This window comes from Microplitis demolitor, chromosome 6, assembly GCF_026212275.2.
Source record: "Microplitis demolitor isolate Queensland-Clemson2020A chromosome 6, iyMicDemo2.1a, whole genome shotgun sequence".
Taxonomy (NCBI): Eukaryota; Metazoa; Arthropoda; class Insecta; order Hymenoptera; family Braconidae; genus Microplitis; species Microplitis demolitor.
The window spans coordinates 9153343-9174440 of record NC_068550.1 but is presented as its reverse complement, the minus strand read 5'-3'; the positions used below and the strand labels follow the sequence as shown (position 1 = coordinate 9174440).

Sequence of the window (21098 nt, the reverse complement as noted above, 5' to 3'; positions counted from 1 at the left end):
AACCATTTGCGATGTTACTCCCATACGAAGGGTGATTCAAAAGTATTTACAATATCCAAAAGCATTAAAAAGTATTAAAATTTGTTTTTTTGTAACAGGGATTTTTGAAATTAAATTAATTATTTTATTCGACTGCGCTCTCGGGCCACGCATTACCGTTGCCTCCACGCCGTTCAATAAATCAATACTGGGATTATTATTGATTGGTTAAAATCTTTCGGCCGTGCGACAAACGGGTACCATGAGAGGCCCCGAGTCCCGCCCGTTATAGGTTGAAAATAAAATTCTATAAAGAAATATACGGTACTGACATCGTCCAAGAGAGGGGAATTCGCCGCTTTGTAGCTACTCAGAGTCGCAAGCAGTGCTGCCAGAACCTGCAATATTTTTACCCCCTTTTGAGATGAAATAGCATTGACTGTAATGGCAGGAGGGGGTAAAAATATCGCACGTTCTGGCAGCACTGGTCGCAAGTTGCGACACTCACTGCCTGGAGCTGTTGGCGATCAGTCACCTTTAAGATCAGCCATACATTACACAAGTATTTATAAGCGTGAGTCTTAACAACACGTTGCTGCTTATGGTGAGTCGAAAGACCCCATTTTTATATTAACTAATTGGACATCGCCGTCTCGGTGCATCTTTATTTGACCCCAAATAAATCATCTTTATAATATCATCTTTGAAGCTGTGGCTGCAGTGGAATCCAGTTTTTCCAATAATTATTACGCTGAGTCTAACCACCGTGTATATAAATTCAACATTTTTCTGATTGCTGAGATATCAATCAACTCAGGAAGGCAAGATCTGCGTCACAAGCTAAGCAGTACGACGACGAATCAAGCACAACAGCAGAACGTTCTGTGAACATGTAATGGCGGTGGCAAGTCACCCATGTGTTAACATAAAATTTTAGTAATAAATAACGGTCCGATTTCATTGTTAAAAAGGGGAAAGTTAAGCTTATATTATAAATTTTATTACAAAGTTTTGGGTATCAGAAAAATTTCATAATTACGTTATTGAGGAAAAAATATAAATTATAAAAGAAATAGTGAATTTCACGGCGTGGGTTCGAGAGCATTCGATCTCCATCTTGTGTAAATTCCCGGTGCATTTTGTTGATAGAGTGGTATTGATTAATTAGTACCGTTTAGTCTAACGACCACATGCTAATTAATTTACCATTTTTGTATTATTAAATTTGTTTAGAAGCAATAGAAGGCATTTTTCTAGAGATACTAAGTCTCACAGACCGTTTTCTAGAAGGTGCTGGAATTTAGCTTGGTAGCATCTTACTAAATATCGTAACCTTGGTGCTGAGTCTCACAGACCGCACTACTAGAAACTTTGTTCAGTAAAATTGTTTATAGTAGTATTCTTAAAATAAAATTAGGTTTGCAATAAATGGACCAAGAACTGTTCAGCAAAATAAAAAAAAAATAATTAATAAGTGTGTGAGTGTGATCTAGAATAAAATTTACCTCGCCAACAAAATTGTTTTATATAAAGGAGATAATAATTGTTATTATAATTAAAGGAATTTTATATTAAATTAAAAACTAAGTCAAATTTTAAAATACGTTAATATTGTCAGGAAATTGAAATCTTATTATTGTTAAAACATTTAATATTGAAATAGAAAGCATATCTGTTGCCACATAATTATTATAAATAAATTTGGATATATTTTATTAAATTAAATTTTCTGAAATAATTATTCTCAATTGATTAATGGCACTGAGTCTCACCGACCGCTCATTAAGTGATTGAATTTGTTATATTTGAAATCTAACTCTGCAGCTGTATGGTCCAGCCACGATAAGGAAATTTTCGAACTCGTCCTTGAAATTTCTTTTCTCTCTGCTTTGTTTTGCCTTGCACACGATACTGAGAGATTGTCGAACTTACTCTCACTGGCGCCCTTAGAACTTTTTGAGTTCATAAAGTGTCCAAATTGTGACCTCGTAAGCCTCGTCGTCAAAACCACAGAAGTCGAGGAGTACCCGGTTATATTTTTCTAATCGTTCCAAATCGTTTCTTTTAGTAAGGGCTCATGCAAAGTCATTACTCAGTCATGCAATTCAATGCATGGCCATTCATGATTAAGCTTGGTCATGCATGAATATTGCAGAAGTGAATATTCTTTGCTCGCCATGCCTGAATCTTGTACGACCATGCATGAATCATGCGCAATCATACACGAAGCATGAATGATTCAGCATGATCGTGCATGACGATTTTTTCCAGGGCATATCTATTAAAGAGCACTGTTGCCATATCTTATTTAAAATGTTTACTACGGAAGTATATAAAATATTTTAATTTATTAAACATTAATAAATCTGCGCAAATAAACTACAAATAATTTTTATAATTAAAAAAAATAATTTTATTCATATTTTTGTCAACTGAAATAATGAAAAACCTTCATTGCTTTTTTGAGTCATTTAGTAACGCTTGAACCTCCGTAATACTACGTTATTCATTTGGTTTACAAAAATTACTCAACAGATTGTAATTTTTGTATATTATAGGGTATTAAATGCATATTTATGATTAATTTTTACATTTTTACAGAGTAAAAATCGTTGAAGCGTATTGGCAGGGAGCGCGAAGAAAACGACATCTGATGGTTACAAAAAATCATGCTCGATAATTGTAAAAGATATATAAAATCAGTGTAAAAAATAAAAATTCGTTATAAAATCAAAATATAAAAATTGATTTAATGATATAAATAAAAAAGTGCAATTGTATTTTTGTCACAGAAAATTAAATTGAATATATTTCGATAAAAAAAGTAAATATAAACAATTTTAATAAATATAAAATACTATTATTTTAGGATAGAATAAGGTTAACCAGTAAAATCAAAACAAATAATACATATGACAGCTACAATAATAAAAGTTTAAAAAATAGTAGAATATTAATTTGAGTTTTTTAACACAATTGAAGTACAGTCGACTCTCTTTATGTGGCCACTCTGAAAATGTTCGTTCACCTAATTTCAACGTTTAATCAGTCTCCTATCAATGGACAGTCATTAATTTTAAATACCCTCTGTATATATCAGCAACAAATATTTTGACTCGCTCTCTTCAAGTATCCCTATATAAATTTAATTAATTAATATATAATTATAACGAAATTAAAAAAATTTATAGCACTTGATTGTATGTCTATGCGGTAGAGTAATGAAATTTCAAACAAAAACGTCAATTTTTAGAAACAAATCAAAGTTTGAGTTTCAATACCTCTTAAATGGTTGGATTTCCGAAAAAAACATAAGAGACCTTTGTTAAAAATTTTTGAATTTCCTACAAAAATTATTATTAGTTATAGCTGTATGCTTATTTTTCAGCAATTTATAAAATTTTTCTCATTGCACTAACATTTTATATTTAATTTTCACATGTTTATTGTCAACGAGAGCATGATTCAACGAAATTATGTCCACAGCGAGCGCTGCGATCGATTCAGTTGTCCCTACCATATACTAGGCTCCCTGCCAATAATGAATTGTATTACTATACGTTTAGTTATAATATAAAATTTTCTTTACAAAAATTGCTGTTTGATCAACAAAGAATACGAATGAAGTATACTATAGTAATAAAACTAATAATATAGCAATTTTTTAGATAAACATGTAAAGTAAGAGGCCCAGTTTCTGATCTTTTAAGAGTGCCGGTTGAGGTTACACTATAATAATTAATGTAAGATTTAACTTAATGAGAAAAATAATAATTTTATCGACTAGTTTAGGATTTTTCAAATAAAGTCATGCGCGTAAAATAATTATTGAAATTGAATTAATAATTTAAATTGACGTTTTAAAAATTTACATTCAGAGACACAGTTTCTGACCCTCAGAATTCGTCAGGTCGCAGTTTCCGACCATCACATTGACCTAGTTTCTGACCCTCAAATTACATAAACCATGATTAAGTTATGAAGTACTTACTAAGTTTGAATAAATTACAATTATTATTTAGATTAATAAATTAAATATTTATTATAACAAAAACATCGTTCTTCAATACTTAAAAGTATGAATAGTTAAAGTCACTTTGAATAGCGCCTGTTCTCATTATTTTTCATTATAGCTCCTTGCCTTTTTTTTAAAATCTTGAATAAAAAAACAATAAAAAAATTAATTTTATCATAATAAAAATATTATTCAACTCAAAGAGTCATAACAATTTAAATACTATCAAAATTGACATATTTATACAATAATTTTATCACTCCAATAATGTGCTTTCAAGATCTAATTATGATCTTTTATTTATAAAAATGAATATTAAATGTCAACTTATCACTGTATTATGAAAAATTGTAGAAAATAGTTTAAGAAAACTATAAATACTGTTATTTTTACATTTTATAGACATGTAATTAAACAGATAACCTCGTTTGCAGTAAGTTAGAATTTTAAGGTCAACAACTCCATCAAACCTTTAAAATTGAGCCTAGTTATTGACCCTCAAATTTCAACAACAAAACTCATTTTAATATATTTTATGACTGTTTTAAAATAAATTTTAATTAAATATTGAATTTATCTATATATTTTTAGTTACATTTTTTTATTTACATGATAATTATTGCACAGGTTTAATCGTCGTACCTCCTAACGTAAACTGTTTAAACTCTGCTTAAAAAATGGCTTCCTTTTTATTCAGTTAATCACGTTTTTTTATTCAGTTAATATTTCCTATGTTTTTTAAATTGCCATTAATTAGGATCGGAATAAATGACTGTAGATTAAGAAAAAATTGATTTTCTTTTTAAAGTTATAGTTTTTTGACTAAGTTAGAAAAAAGTTGAAAAGGTCAGAAACTGGGCTAGGATCAATAACTAGGTCTTTTACCTTAGTATTAATTACAGTTTTGTGATTTTTACTATACATTTAGCAATAAATAGTAAAAGTAATGCACTCATTAATTTTCATTTGTATTTCTTACTAAAATATATTAAATATTAACATATTTTCGAAACTCGTTTTCTCCGTGTATATATACATATAAAAAGAAGTCCATTGTATATTATTTATACCAAAAGAATCTCAACAATTTACTTTACCTAGAGTATTTACTTGTATTCCATGTAACTATATATTTTTAATATTTTTTTAATTATTTTTTTACTCCTTTGTTCTTATTTCTATTCTCGTCTCGCTTTATCTTCAATACATTGAGCATTCTTGAAGAAATACCAGAAATTCCGTGAAGATTGGAACGTTTGTACGGGACAAGTAGTAAGAATGTATTCGTACATCCAAAACCTACTATATATAGTGTAATGTAGCAAGAACCTTAGCTTCAACTTTGAAATAAAACTACTCAGATTCTGCTCTGCTCAATATCAACTTTTGTTTTTTATTTATTTATTTATTCATGTACCTTTATTAAAAAAATTATTCAACACAATTAGAAATGATTCGAAATAATTCAATTTTAATACTATATAGATTCGATCAGATCGATAAAATCGATCAGAATACTTTTTAACTTCCCGCTAAGAAAATCGACGATTTTCAAAAATTTCGGGAAGTTATTGTTTTCACCCTGATTTTCGAAAATCGAGTTTTCATCAGATGTCGACGTTTTGAGGTCCTAGGAAGCTATTCTGACTATTTTCAGAATGATGTCTGAGTGTGTGTGTGTGTGTGTGTGTGTGTGTGTGTGTGTGTGTGTGTGTGTGTGTGTGTGTGTGTGTGTGTGTGTGTATGTATGTAAACTCTTTGTAACTTTTGAACTAATGAATCGATTTGGATGGTTGAGGTAGCAATCGAAAGAGCTTGTTGGCCATCAACTTTCCTGAAAATTTCAGATTTTCTGATCAAATAGACTCGAAAATATTTGGGAATTACGAAAAAAAAAAAATTTTTTTTTTAGTTTTTTATTGATTTCTCAAAAACGACTTATACGATCGACTTCAAAATCTAATCAGCTCTAGTACTCAATAAAACGCGTCGATTGCCACCTCAAACATCAAAATCAGATAATTCGTTCGAGAGTTATCGCGGGAGACAGAAATGGTAAAAAACGGTTCTTTCTAAATATTTTCGAAACGACTGACGCGATCAATTTCAAATTTTAATCAGCTCTAGAATTCAATAAATCGCGCCGATTTCCACGTCAACTATCAAAATCGATTGATTAGTTCAAAAGATATCGGTGTTGAAAAGTTAAAAAAATAACATTTTATGTTATTTTTTCCGGATAAATCATAATATAACGTACTAAAATGTGCGTGATATCATACCAACTCATCTTTTTTATGGTTTCTTTTGATCATATAATGTCATTGAACTTGGTTTTTAGTTTAAATCATATTATCAACAAAAAAATCGCTCTTTGAGGTCGAAAACAGCGGGAAGTTTTGGGGCTGGCCCGCAGGGTCAACCGACGCCCAGATTTTTTTTTAAGAGCTTGACATTAAAATGAAAATAACTAGAAAACAATGCGGAATTTGATAAAATGTTATTCAAAGTAATTTATAGGAAATAAAATTGTCTACAAAAAAGGTTCTGTAACATATTGTGATAAGTCTGATAGTTTCGCTGGAAAAGTAAAAAGATCTCGAAGTTTACTATAAATTTGACTTCCAGCTCCAATAACTTTTGAAAAGATGCGTTTATCAAGAAATGATTAGAGACTTTTTTTGTAGAACATTAAATTCCCTACAAAAACATCTGTCCAGATTTTTTCTACGACACATAGTTAGCTAGTTATAAAAATCAGAAGACACAAGAAAAATTGTTTCCATGCTAATACTAAGAAAGCTCTTATTTTCACAAGCGTGTTTCTATATCTAAATGAAACTTTTGAACCTGTTTACAAGAAAAAAAAAAAATTTTTTTAAATACATTAATTCTAAATAAATAAATATAGTCGTGTCTGAGAAATGAAATTTTGTATCACTTGTTTTATTGATTTTCGTCACGACTTGCCAATTTTAATCTTTGAAGAAGAGGTTTTCTTTTTTTTTTTAATTAAACAAAGACGATTGATCTAAATAGTTATCAGTTCTATACAATGTGATCTCGTGTAGAAGATTTAAGTGATTGATGGTTCAATCTATACATTAAAATTCACTTGGTTTTCGTATTCTTTCGTTCTTTACATGAAAATTTTCATGAATCTACTAAATAGATATGACAAAAGTAGTAAGAAACAATTTCATCCGAAATTTAATTTTCTACAAAGTCATCGGACTCTTTTTTACGTAGGGATAATAGTTTAAACTTTAGAAGCTTATATAGATGGCAGTAAATTTATCTGAAGTATCGGTTCATTTTTTCACGGCTTCGAACTAAAATTTTAGACAAGCAACTTAGAATACGCGAAAAATTAAAGAACACAATTTTCTAGGTAATTTAAATCTCTACAAAAAACAGTCGCCGTTGATTTTAACCTTATTAAAATAAATGTCATTAAAAAAAAAAAAAAAAAAAAAAAGATTTAGTCAGACCAGAAAAATACTTTTGAAAAATTCTAGAATAAAGTTATCATAAATTTTTTATCCGTCAACTGAACCCAAATAAACAAAAATAAATCAAATATTCAGCTCACATTGATGCCAAGTGTTTATCCTTATCCTCAGTCTTAAAGTCTTTTCAAAAACCCTGAAAAATTAAAAAAAAAAAAACAATATTTTCTAACTTCTTGGTAAAGAACAACTTAGTAAGTAAAATTTTTCACATGTGGCACATGCTTGTCTGAAACTAAATCCATGTTAAAACTAAAAATCTTGAATACATATATGATAAGTCCATAAAGATGCATATTTTTTTTTTTTTTTATTTTTTATTTCGTCTATTTCTTTCTATATATATTTTAAACATATGTAAGTACATTTATATATGCAGAATTCTTTTTTTTTTACATACACATTCACATAAATATGTATATATATATATATATATATATTTACTGCAGTATCTAATAGATACTGCAGAAGATTCCTTAGGCAAACCATTGCAGTGGATTGTATGTCCCGCAATGGCCATACAACGGTAATACATCGTTGGACCCAAGGGGTTTATACAATCCACTTAAATCCACCATGATTTAGTTTGGCGCCTGTGTAACATACATATAAAGGTAAAGGTATAGAGAATGTTAGAGATCTTGGTGTCGTTGGTTAGGACCAACGACGAATTACTTCTGACGTAGAAGTGTAGAATAATGGTCCTGGTTAAAAAGCAATTTAGAATATACGAACGTTGTTTAATTAGTGTCTTAAAATTACCCACCCGATGGTGGATAATTTATTGGCTATTTATTTTAGATTAAAAATAAACATTTTTAGTTTTCGTGTGTAAATTTTTTAACGCAGTGTACACTGTTAAAGAATTTTCTATTTTCAGGGATAATTATTAATTTTCAAAAGAGTTGAGTTTATCAAAAAAATCTAAGAGACCATCTTTGTAGGGCGGTAAATTTCCAACAAAAAACTGTTAAAAGCCTGAGTATATATCTCTTTGCTAAAGAGTTATAGAATTTTAATCGAAAAACATTATTTTTTAAATCTATCAACTTTGAACTTTGATATCACTTTGAATGGTTGGATTCATGAAAAAAGTGTAAGAAACCTTTTTTGAAGAGCGATAAATTTCCTACAAGAAAATTCATAACGCTTAATTTTATGTCTATGTGTTAGAGAGTAATAAAATTTCAAACAAAAGCGCAAATTTTTTTGAACAAATCAAACTTTGACCTTTAATATCTCTCAAATGTTTGGATTCACGAAAATAAACATAAGAGATCTTTTTTAAAAAGCGGTACATTTTCTACAAAACTAAGTGTTACTTATTGTTGTAGACTTATTTTTAAACGAGTAATAAAATTATGCTCATTCCTTACTTAGGCAGGGTTAAACGGGATTAGAATAAACTTTTTTATTTTATTTTATTATTTTTGGATCACAAATAGATGATTTATATCATGGTCAAGTGAAAAAATCTAATTCAGGAAATAACGGACACCCTAATCTGCATTAATACTGGAGTTTTAATGACTGGAGTCTGTCGAAACAAGCTAATGTCTGTCCTAATGGCTTTTTATATATTCTACAATTTTTTTTATTTATATTCAGATATTTTTTTTGTAAATGTTTATATATAGTCTTTAAACAAAGAATAGGGTAAATTGTTACCTTTCAATGATATTTTTTTAACTCTCTTTATTGATAAGCTAATTTTATTTTTCAATTTATCGAAAATAAACAAAAAAATTAGTAAATTAATTGAATTATATTAGTAAATTAATAAATAATTTCAATCATAAATACGATAACATACCTAATACCCGATCAGAGACTGGTACCCGATCACTCTGTATATTTGTATACAAATACATGGAGTGATCGGGTACTGTAGCCCCTGATCAAGTATAAGTTCTTTTATTTTACGATAATAATAATTTTAATCAATTACTTTTCTCCAAACAAAATGTCCCATAAATTAACCAAGACAATAAATTTATAAAATATAATTTCTATCTCATAAAATGTGTCACATGTGTTAAAAAAAATGGCACATTGAATATATGAATTTTCTCAGCAATTCAGTCAGTCACACTAGCTATCGTTATTGGAAAAGTGAACAAAAAGTAAAATGAAATAAAAAGAAAAAAAAGAAAAAAAAAAAAACGGAAAAATTGCTGACTTAAGAAATTGCGACTCAAAGTACTTGTGTGCACTAAAGAAAATAATAAATCTATAAAAATTTGTGACCTTACTCATATGTTATAATACACACACACAAACACACACACACGCACACACACACATTTAACCGTTATAAATATTTTCCTGAAGTACTTTGATGTTAAAAATAAAAAGGAAGTAAGTAAAAATAAAATGAAAATGAGTATGTGTAATGTAAAAAATAAGTGAGTGTTAAAAAAAACGATAAGCGTAAAAAGAAATAAAAGAGAGGGTGAGAGAGTGAGAAGGAGAGTGAACGGTAGACGTAATAGTAAGGTGAATGAAGCCCTGCCAAATTAGAATTCCTCGCGTGCTTCTGGCCAAGCTATAAAAGCTCTATGAAAATGACATTCACACTCTGAATTACTATTGCAAGTCAAGAATTTTTCCATTTATCTTATTATGATTATTATTTTACTTTATTTCTTTTTTACATATATATTCACTTTAATTTTATTAGTACTTATTTTTACTATAACAATATAATTTAAAGTTGTAAAATACATTGGATTTTTATTCTGCATACATTTTTTTTTTTTTTTTTATTTTTAAATAAAAAAAAATGTATTACGGAAATGTAAAATGATTATTTATTTATTTTCAACCATGAATTTATTTAAGGATTTAAATTTACTACTTGATTTTTATTATTGAGAGAAAATAATTCTTTTTACAATTCCGCGGCAAATAAAATTTGTTTTGGATACATTTAAATGTTGATAGTAAAAAATTTTGTTAAAATATTTTTAAAAATAGAAAAGAGAATATTTTTATGTGGCGGTTAGACTATTCCAGAAATTATGTAAAATTATTGATTGAATGAAATTTAAATATTCTGTTTCAAAATAGCAATGAATTATATAGAGCTAATTATCGTAAAACGATGAACCAGATTTTAAAATAAACTGAGTATTTATTTCCTTGAATAATAATTGCTTATGATTTATTGAATTTTAAAAATAGGTTTTAGTTAATAAGTAAAACTCTAACTAGCATTGATTACATGGGTAATGGTTTTGTAGTATAAAATATAAGATTTGTTTATTTTTTAATAAATTAGTTTTATATTAATATCTGTATCAACTCTCGATATAAGTCACTCGTATATAATTACTACTTGGCGTCATTAAAACTCCGAGCGCTTAATTAACACAATAAATTATTTGTTCACTACAGCCGAAACTCGTTATAAGCAATACCGTTATAAGCAACGGCCTCTATCGCGCTTTTAATTACGACTTTGAAGCTCCTCCACTCTTTTGGGTGCTCAAATTTCATATCTTGAAGCTCATTTTAAGCATCACTCACTTTTTGTTTAAAAGAAATTTTTTGAAATAATAAATTTTTGTAAACAGCGAAGACCAGGGCACGACGGCATACCTAACCCACTAATTATTGTTTGTGGCTTTAAGCACTGTTTACAATTTTTTTTTATTATCTCGAACAAATCCGTCATAGCATTTTCATAGTTTAAAAAAAAATAAATTCCGGGTCACAATAGACCACTTCTAAAAAATTATTTTAATGAAAATTACAAAAAATTTTTTTAAACAACTGTAACCTTGAATTTTACCTATATTAAATTAATCATTGATTATTTCTCGACGTGTATCTCAATAAAAATTCATATTTTTGGAGCAAATGATATTTTCCGAAATATCATTTTTAAAAAATTTTTTTGTGCTAAATAAAAAATAATTTTATTATTTTAAACTTTGAAAGAATTTCATTTTCCTTCGAATACCCTAGTTTTTTTTTTTTTCAATCGCTTAGAAACTGAATCACAAAAAAATTTTATTTTAAAAAAGAATTTTTTTATTAAAAAAAAACTTTTTATTCTGAAAAAACAATGGTTTACTTTTAATTGAAAATTATTTTAATTGAAGAAGATAATTGTAAATTACATCGAATTCATAAATCTAGACTACGAAAAAAAAATTTTTTTTTAATTTGTGGGAGGGGGGGGGGTGTATCGTGCCCCGAGTATCTCGTATCGCTTTGAAACGCAGAAAGTATATCAAACTCGTGAAAACATGATTGTAAAAAAAAACGTATTTTTGGCAAAGTTTTGAGGTGATTCGTCGTGTCTCGGTCTCCGCTACATTGTATTTCAATTAAATAACATTCTCACGTCATTAACTTCGACCTGTATAGAACATATCTCTGATCATTGATTCTTTTTTTTTCGCAATCTCGAATGTTGCTCATAACGAGTAACTTGTAGCAATTCACCTCGGTAAAGCACACATGTAGAATGTAAAATGTGCGCCGAGAACTGAAATGAAAGGGAGCTTAAATATTGGATTTTAACAATAATTTTTTTTACTACGACCCCTGAAAATTGCATATTATAATGAACTCGAACTGCATTATATATATATATATATATATATATATACATACATACATATATATATATATATATATATGTTGTATTTTCTTAATTTACAGGTCAGGTTACACCTGAAGTGTTGCCAATTTTTTTAGCACCACTTGAAAATCATACAGTGACACAGGGACGTGACGTATTTTTCACATGTGTCGTTAATCATTTACACTCTTACAAGGTAATTTATTTTTCAATTAAATAAATCAATAAGTTACTTAATAAACTGAAATAAAATAATACAATTATAGGTTGCATGGATAAAATCCGACTCAAGGGCAATACTAGCGATACATACTCACATGGTAACACATAATCCCCGGCTATCAGTAACACACAATGGACATGACACATGGAAATTACATATTGCCAATGTACAAAAAAATGACTCTGGTACTTATATGTGTCAAGTCAATACCGATCCGATGCGTAGTCAAGTAAGTTAATTAAAAATTAATTATTTAAATATTTTACATTTCAGGTCTGTAGCTTAAATTGTTTATGCTTGTACATGTAGAAATGAAATTATTTCAATTTTAATTAAGTATAAAAAAGTATCGTAATAAAAATTAATATCATTTAAGATGGGATACATGGTTGTACAAATACCACCGGATATAATGGACGACGATTCAACAGACGGTTACGTGACAGGCGAACGAGGAAATATAAAATTGCGGTGTGTGGCTATGGGTATTCCACAGCCGACAGTTACGTGGCGGAGAGAAGATGGCAGAAATATTACTCTCAGAGAAGAGGGTAGAGAAAAAATTTGTAAGTTGTTTTTTCTTTTTTTTTTATTTACAACCAATTTATTTTTAGTTAAAGTAATTTAACTTGAACCAAATCAGCAATTTATTATTATTTTTTTTTCAAAATTTTCATTTCCATCCTACCTGGAAAGAAAAAAATAGGTGCTACTCCCACTTTTCTATTGGTTTAATTTCTATGCTAACAAAGGAATATTCACTATGATTATATAGGAATCATACCTATGCGAAAATGGAAATAATACCTATTTTCCATGGGTAGGTTTCCCAATATTAAAAATAGTAATTTTTACTACACGGAAAAAAATAATCGGTAGCTATTACCGATTCATTTTCGGTAGCCGTTACCGATAATTTCAGTAGCTATTACCGATTTTGTCGGTATCAGTTACGTACACACACAAACACACACCCGTGCGCAGGAGAACACACACGCGCACTCGCGCACGCACGGACACACTCGTACTCGCACACGCGTGAACGCACTCGGACGCACACACACACATTCTTACACACTCGGACGCACACACTCGGATGCACATTAGGGTGTCCGCTATTTACCAAACTGATTTTTATAGCGACGCCCCCTAAATTTTTCGTTTATGGCCTAAAAAAAATTATCAGACCCATATCAGCCCTTAATATTCATATTAAGCCGTGCCTCAAAGACAGTACATTTCCCATTTGAATAACATGGTGTTTCGGTGCGTTTTACATTTAATTTTTTTTCTCCTAAGCTAGTTATTCTATGAATATCAGAGATACTTATTTTTGTAGGAAATTGAACACTCTACAAAAAAAGTCTCTTATGGTTTTCCGATAAATTTATTGGTTTAAAAGTTATTCAAAGTTAAAGATAAACTTATAGTTAATTTTTGATTTTTTTACTTTGACCGCAAAATCATCATTATTTCTGTAAAAGTAAATTGTTTATTGCGAAAAATCTTCAATTTTAACTGTGTTATAGAAAAAGTTACTGTACGATTTGAACATCTGGGCCAAAAATAAAACTTGATTCAGGCTCACTTCACTTTATTTTCTTTTGAAGTTATCGATTTGCCAACGATTTTTCGATAAGATCTCGACTTTTTCGACTTAAATTTAATTTTTTTTAACTTTTGAACTTTTTTCGTTTTAGATTAAACTTATTTGTATTTTCTGGTCTTAGTTTGAACTTATTCGTCTTAACTTCAAACACGATAATCATTCACCTTACTTTTGACTTAGTAAATAAAAATTATTTCACCTGAGTTTTGACTTTTTCGCCTTATAATTTAAATCGAATAAGTCTACATCAAGTCAGTTTTGACTTGATTGCAACTTTTTCGTCTTAAATCGTGACTAAGTAAGTCAGTTAAGTCTAAACCAAGACGAAAACTCAATGTATTTTGAATCTTCGAAAAAAGTCGAGTTTGTCTTCTGAAAAACGGCTCCAAATTTCGATTTGGTCAACCAAGTCTAAATCAACTTTTATTTTTGACCCGGGTGGCATATGGTTTTCGATCTTCATTCTTGGCTAAAGTATTGATATATTCTTCAGTCAATCTGACAACTCTTTCTGCAGTATCAATGACTATTTGTAGGTGTTTAACAAATTTCAAATAAGGATTTCCAAATTCCACCAAAGAATATTTAATGAAATAGAGTGTTGATGAACATGTAAAAAAATTTATTTAATCTGCCATATTTTTTCCGTTAAATTGAAAAATTTTGTAATTAACTCAACACGTCACTCATATTATTCTTCAGTTGTCTGAATTTTTTACGGTAATTTTTTCAATAACACAGTTAAAATTGAAGATTTTTCGCAATAAACAATTTACTTTTACAGAAATAATGATAATTTTGCGGTCAAAGTAAAAAAATCAAAAATTAACTATAAGTTTATCTTTAACTTTGAATAACTTTTAAACCAATAAATTTATCGGAAAACCATAAGAGACTTTTTCTGTAGAGTGTTCAATTTCCTACAAAAATATGTATCTCTGATATTCATAGATTAACTAGCTTAGGAGAAAAAAAATTGAATGTAAAACGCACCGAAACCCCATGTTATTCAAATGGGAAATGTACTGTCTTTGAGGCACGGCTTAATATGAATATTAAGGGCTGATATGGGTCTGATAATTTTTTTTAGGCCACAAACGAAAAATTTAGAGGGCGTCGCTAAAAAAAATCAGTTTGGTAAATAACGGGCACCCTAATGCACATACACGTTCACATACACACGTTCGCACACTCTCATACGCACAAGCACACCTACACGCATACACGGGCACGTACGCACACTGATAATTTAATTAATGTAACGGAACCTAAGTCCACCTCCGCCGACCGGAAGCCAAGGCCTCGCCCTTTTGGGCATACTCGCGCTGCGCAAATCCCCTTTTCTCCACCATAATATTATAAAAGCGAAACATTGAGCAAGCTCAATATTTGCGGATGTTATAACTCTTAGGATCAGAGATCCTCTGCGTGTGGGTGCCGAACCAACAGCCACTACAAGTCCGACCTCAATTGGGCCCATGCACTCCTCCCGTCTCAGGAAATAAAGAGACTCTTGGTCGAAGTTGGGCTTGGAATGGGCTCCGCATAGCGGCCATAGCACCATTTTCATGTATTGGTCGACATACCACAGGTCAAGAGGGGGACCTGGTTCCTTCCCCTGCCTTCCTAAGAAGGCACCTAGTTTTATTTACATTCATTCATCCATACTTCAACACATTTACACACACACCTAACTTCGAACTGACACCTGGGATGCACAGAGTCCTCACAAATTGCGAGTTCTGCACACCCATGCTCAGATGCTCCGACAACAACTGGGTGGATGCCAGTTGAACCGCGATCTAGTAGTCTTCTCCTCCTTCCTCTCGGTGTTGGAACTGGCTGCTGAGCTTGTGGTGGAAACAATCTTTGCTGAAACCATTAAAAATTTTAAAGGAGTTTGGGGATGCGGCAAGAACCCGCCCGATTTGTGGCCACTCCGCGACCCACCCTTCTATGCTCTGGAGCACCTCACGCTAAGGCTCGAACTCGGTGCATTTTAGCAGTAAGTGCTGGACGGTATCCCACCCTTTGTTGCATTGGGGGCATTTGCGATCTTTTGCGAGTCCGTACTTGAAGAGTCTATCCTTGAAACAGCTGTGATCGGTTAAAATCTGGGTAAGCCAGAAATTAGGGCTGATGTGTTTGCTCGCTAGACGTTCAGTAACGTCGGGGAAGAAGTTTAATGTCATTTGTCCTGTGTCTGCTGTAGACCACTGTTCTTGTCATCTGCGAATGGTTTCTTTCCTGAGGGAGACAAGACCTTCTTCGTCATCTGGCTGCAAGGTCGCGTTTCCAAGGGTTGCCTGTTTGCCAGTGCGGAGATTGTAGCGGCGCAACGTTCATCAATCACAAGCTGAATGGGCACTGCCCCCGCAACACAAAGTCCCTCATACGATGCCGTCTTATATGAAAACGTCATCGTAATCAGGACTCGACGCTGCAGGGCTCTAAAAGCCTTCCAATCCTCTACCCCACATAGGTCACTCCAGCCTGCTGCCGCATAAGTGACAACAGGCAGGAAGTAGCCCCTGTAGATAGTGGACATTGCCGGAAAGCGCAGTCCCCATTCAGTCCGTGCGAGACGGCGTAGACGACCAAAAGTTTTATCTAATTTCGCGCGCCTTGTCTTTATGTGTGTTGTTGGTTTGAGGTCCTGGTCGAAGTGTACCCCTAAATATCTAACGCTCTTTTGAATGTTATTTTTGTTTTACCTATTACGATTTTCGGTGGCTTTGAATCATACTTGGGCTTTTTCTGTCTCTTCGCTTCATAGGGGTACGGATCTTTGTTCTTGCGTGGACCGCGTCGGGTGTACTCTCTCTTGAGAAATATTGCCTCGGTCTTGGACTCCGACAATGTAAATTTCGCGGAACGACACCATTCCAGTATCGAGCCTACTGTCCCTTGCCCCTTTCTCTCAATATCGGCACGTGAGGTGCCTTCTATGATGACGAGGAGGTCGTCAGCGTAGGCTACAAATTTACTCCCGTGTTCTGTTGTCTCTAATTCTTTAAGCAAATCATCGAACATAATGTTCCAAAACAAAGGCCCTAATACTGATCCCTGTGGACATCCCCTTGTTAGCTTTGTGTTCTCTTTTCCAAATCCCCATGACAGTGAGACTGTCCTATCTTCAAAGTAACTCTGAACTACCCTATAAACAATTTTGGGGCATTCTCTTTTCTTCACGCACACTGATACCAAAAAAATCGGTAACAGCTACCAAAAAAATCGGTAACAGCTACCAAAAAAATTGGTCACTACTAACGAAACAATCGGTAACAGCTACCGAAAAAAATCGGTAACCGCTAAAGAAAAAATCGGTAGCAGCTACCGATTATTTTGGTAACTGATACCAAAATAATCGATAGCATCTACCGATTATTTTTTTCCGTGATATATTGATTTTTTTCTCTATAATTTAAGCAAAAAAAATTCTTTCATTAAAAACTGGATGTAGGTTCTGAAATAATTATAAGTTATATTTTATTTCCTATAAAGAAAATTCACAATTATTAAAAGTTTGGGAAGCTACTGTTTTCGGTCTTATTTTTAAAAATCCCGTTTTAATCAGATAGGATTGCGCAAATATTTAAAAATAATAACTTTTTTTTATAACAAATTATTAGTTTAATTGTTAGTTTGTTAAACGCATTAAAGCACACTGACAGAAAACTATTCAACTATCGAGAAAGGTTAGAATAGACCTCTACTGTCAAGAATAGTAAAGACACATATGAATTTATTAGCCGTTCATGTCAGAATAGGACTGAGTACTTGGCGACTATTTTGTCAGTAATCAGTCATATGATTGAATTTTCCAATAAAATTTTTTTTTCAGCTGTAAAAAGTTTTGAAGGTGAAACATTAAATTTAACTGGAATTTTGCGTAGTGAGATGGGTAATTATTTATGTATCGCAAGTAATGGAGTCCCGCCAACGATAAGTAAGCGTTACAATGTACAAGTACACTGTAAGTGTTTTAAAAATATTTTTTCTTCTTAAACTAGTGAAATCAATAACTGAATACGTTTTTGTTTTTAATTCAATTAAAATAGTTCAGCCACTAATAAAAGTAACAAATCAATTAGTGGGCGCCCCAGTTAATCGTAATGTTACATTACAATGTACTGTTGAAGCATCGCCACGTGCTATGAATACATGGTATCGTGATAAAGGTATTGACTAGTTTGATTAATTTATTTATTAACTTATATAAATAGTAATGTCCTCATTAGATATAATATATTACGTCCCATAAATATGTGATAATAAATTTATATATGAAAAATAGTTAAACTTTAAATTTTTTGTGGGCGCTGGAACATGAAAATTTCTCCGTATAAAAAAGTCATCTAGGGAAAGGTAAGGTAAAACGGAACCGCTAACGAAATTCTATGGCAAAATTTTCTTCTATAAATAATAAGTTGCAATGATCAAAAAAAAATTGGCTGTAATAAAAATGGATCTCAATTTAAAAAATGATTTAAAAATTAAAATTTCTAGAAAAAAAAAATTGAGGTATTCAAAATTGTGTAGAAATAATGCAAGATTCATAAATAACAGTAAAGATCAATTTTGGAGAAAATATTTTTTTATCAAATTTTTCGGCTAATCCGTTTTGCCTGGCGCTCCCCTACATAAAGAGCTAAAGAAACAATGAATTTTTGTGCATTTGAATACGGTAAATCTTATTTTTTTGACTTCCTATGGAGTAATTAAACCAAATTTCCAGTTACCATAAAAAAAAAATCTTTTTTCCGGACGGGCAAAATGGACGACTCTAAAAACAAAAAAACAAAAAAATTTTTTTTTAGTATAAAAAAAATGACTGCAATAAAATTTGTAGACACTTAATATATTATCAGAGTCGTGAATGACGACTAAAAACAATTATGTTAAAAAAAAAGCTTTTTACCCAACTTGTGTAGTGGTTCGTTTTGCCCGCCCTTCCTCAATAAATACATACATATATACATACATACATACATACATACATACATACATACATACATATATATATATATATATATATATATATATATATATATATATTCGCTCTGAGTGAAGCCATGGTAGGGGAAATCAAATTGACTGAAGCGTTTGCAGTGGTTACTTTCGGAGTTACGGGAGGCTATGATTACTGAAATTGTAAGCAAGCACACATGAAAGTATTTATTTTGTTATTATTTAATTATTTATTTTTCATTTTGATTTTTTCCTTAGTATCATATTTTGACTTTGATATGAATTTCAAACAACTTAACCTAAATGCTTACTGCAATCTTTTTTATTTTTTATCATTATACTTACTTATTGTTGGTTCGTTTAGCTAAAAAACAAAACTGCAATTACTATAAAACTGTCACATATTTTTGACAACTTTTTTTTTTACTATTATTTATAATATTTATTTATTTTTATGTTTCTTGCTATTGACATACGTATAAAAACATACTCTGACAGCCTCCCGTAGTTCATATTTTGTCTGGCGCTGCAGTCACACTCATAGCGAATATATTAGGGTGGTCCTTAGCAGGGATGATTTCGAATTTCTTTGCTCCCAGGGGCTCGAATGCTTCCAAATGGATAAAAAAAAATTCCCTAAAAATTTGAGCTCTTAATATTAACTCTGAGATAGTCGGCATTCCAACCAAACTTTCTTATGGAAATAACATGGAAAAAATTTCTTTCGTTCTTCAAAATTTTATAACTTGGGGACAGCTAATTCTAAAATAATGAAACATACACATTTTTACAGAGAATTTACCGCTATACAAAAAAGATCTCTAATGATTTTTTGCTAAGTTTATTGGTTCAAAAGTTATTCGAGCTCAAAGTTTAATTTTGATATAATTGTCAATATTATTAAGTATTTTTATGAGATATCTACTTGTGCTATAAAATTTATGACATTTTTTTTTTAAGTTATTTTATTTATGATCAATTCATGTTAATATAATTTTTAACTTCCCACTAAGAAAATTGTAAATTTTCAAAAATTTCAGGAAGTTATTGTTTTCACCCCGATTTTCGAAAATCGAGTTTTCATCAGATGTTGACGTTTTGAGGCCCTAGGAAGCTATTCTGACTACTTTTAGAATGATGTCCGTGTGTGTGTGTGTGTGTGTGTGTGTGTGTGTGTGTGTGTGTGTGTGTGTGTGTGTGTGTGTGTGTGATCACTACCAAAAGTAACACAAAATTTTTGTTCATCACTTGCTGGTGATCAACTTTACTGAAAACTTTAGATCATTTGATCATGCAGACTCGAAAATATTGGCGACCCGATGAAAAAAGTTTTCGTCTAATCATATATAATTATGCATAATCGTCTATATATGATTGGATCCAAAAATTGGCCAGGTCTAATGATATATAATCAGATCTGTTTATACATGATCATGCCTAAATCAATATAGTCATTTTCAGAATCTCATTTAGAATACCTTTGAATTATTAATTAAGTAATTTAATTAGGATTTATTGATTCCATCAATGTAAATATCGATTAGATCTGATCATGTATGGACTTACATATGGTTATATATGGAGTTATACCAGCCAAGTATGAACATATCTAATTATATATAGACTCATATATAATCAGATCTGATCAGATCTAATTATATCTAGACTTATATATAATTAGATCTGATCATATATAGACTTATATATGGGCTAATAACAGCCAGGTATGATCAGATCTAATTATGTATGGGTTCATATATAATTATATATAATCATGCATGATAATATATATAACTTCATATATGATTATATATAATCATATATGATTATATATATGAACATATATAATTATATATAATTAGACAAAAACTTTTTTCATCGGGGAATTACGAAAAAAACAATTTTTTTTCTAATTTTTTAGTGATTTCTCAGAAACGACTTGAACGGACATCATTCTAAAAGTAGTCAGAATAGCTTCCTAGGGCCTCAAAACGTCAACATCTGATGAAAACTCGATTTTCGAAAATCGGGGTGAAAACAATAACTTCCTGAAATTTTTGAAAATTTACAATTTTCTTAGTGGGAAGTTAAAAATTATATTAACATGAATTGATCATAAATAAAATAACTTAAAAAAAAAATGTCATAAATTTTATAGCACAAGTAGATATCTCATAAAAATACTTAATAATATTGACAAT

At 30.7% G+C, this 21098-nt stretch overlaps 1 protein-coding gene across 1 annotated transcript in view; it reads left to right on the top strand.

Annotated features, from left to right (window-relative positions):
- Positions 1-423: 423 nt before the first annotated feature.
- The window catches only part of LOC103576995 (lachesin), a 30654-nt gene continuing 9979 nt past the window's right edge, over positions 424-21098 (top strand). The window contains exons 1-6 of the mRNA XM_053740036.1: positions 424-541; positions 12175-12290; positions 12361-12546; positions 12694-12883; positions 17771-17902; positions 17988-18107. Of these exons, the coding sequence (XP_053596011.1) occupies positions 424-541; positions 12175-12290; positions 12361-12546; positions 12694-12883; positions 17771-17902; positions 17988-18107 (862 nt within the window). The remainder of the gene's footprint in view (positions 542-12174; positions 12291-12360; positions 12547-12693; positions 12884-17770; positions 17903-17987; positions 18108-21098) is intronic.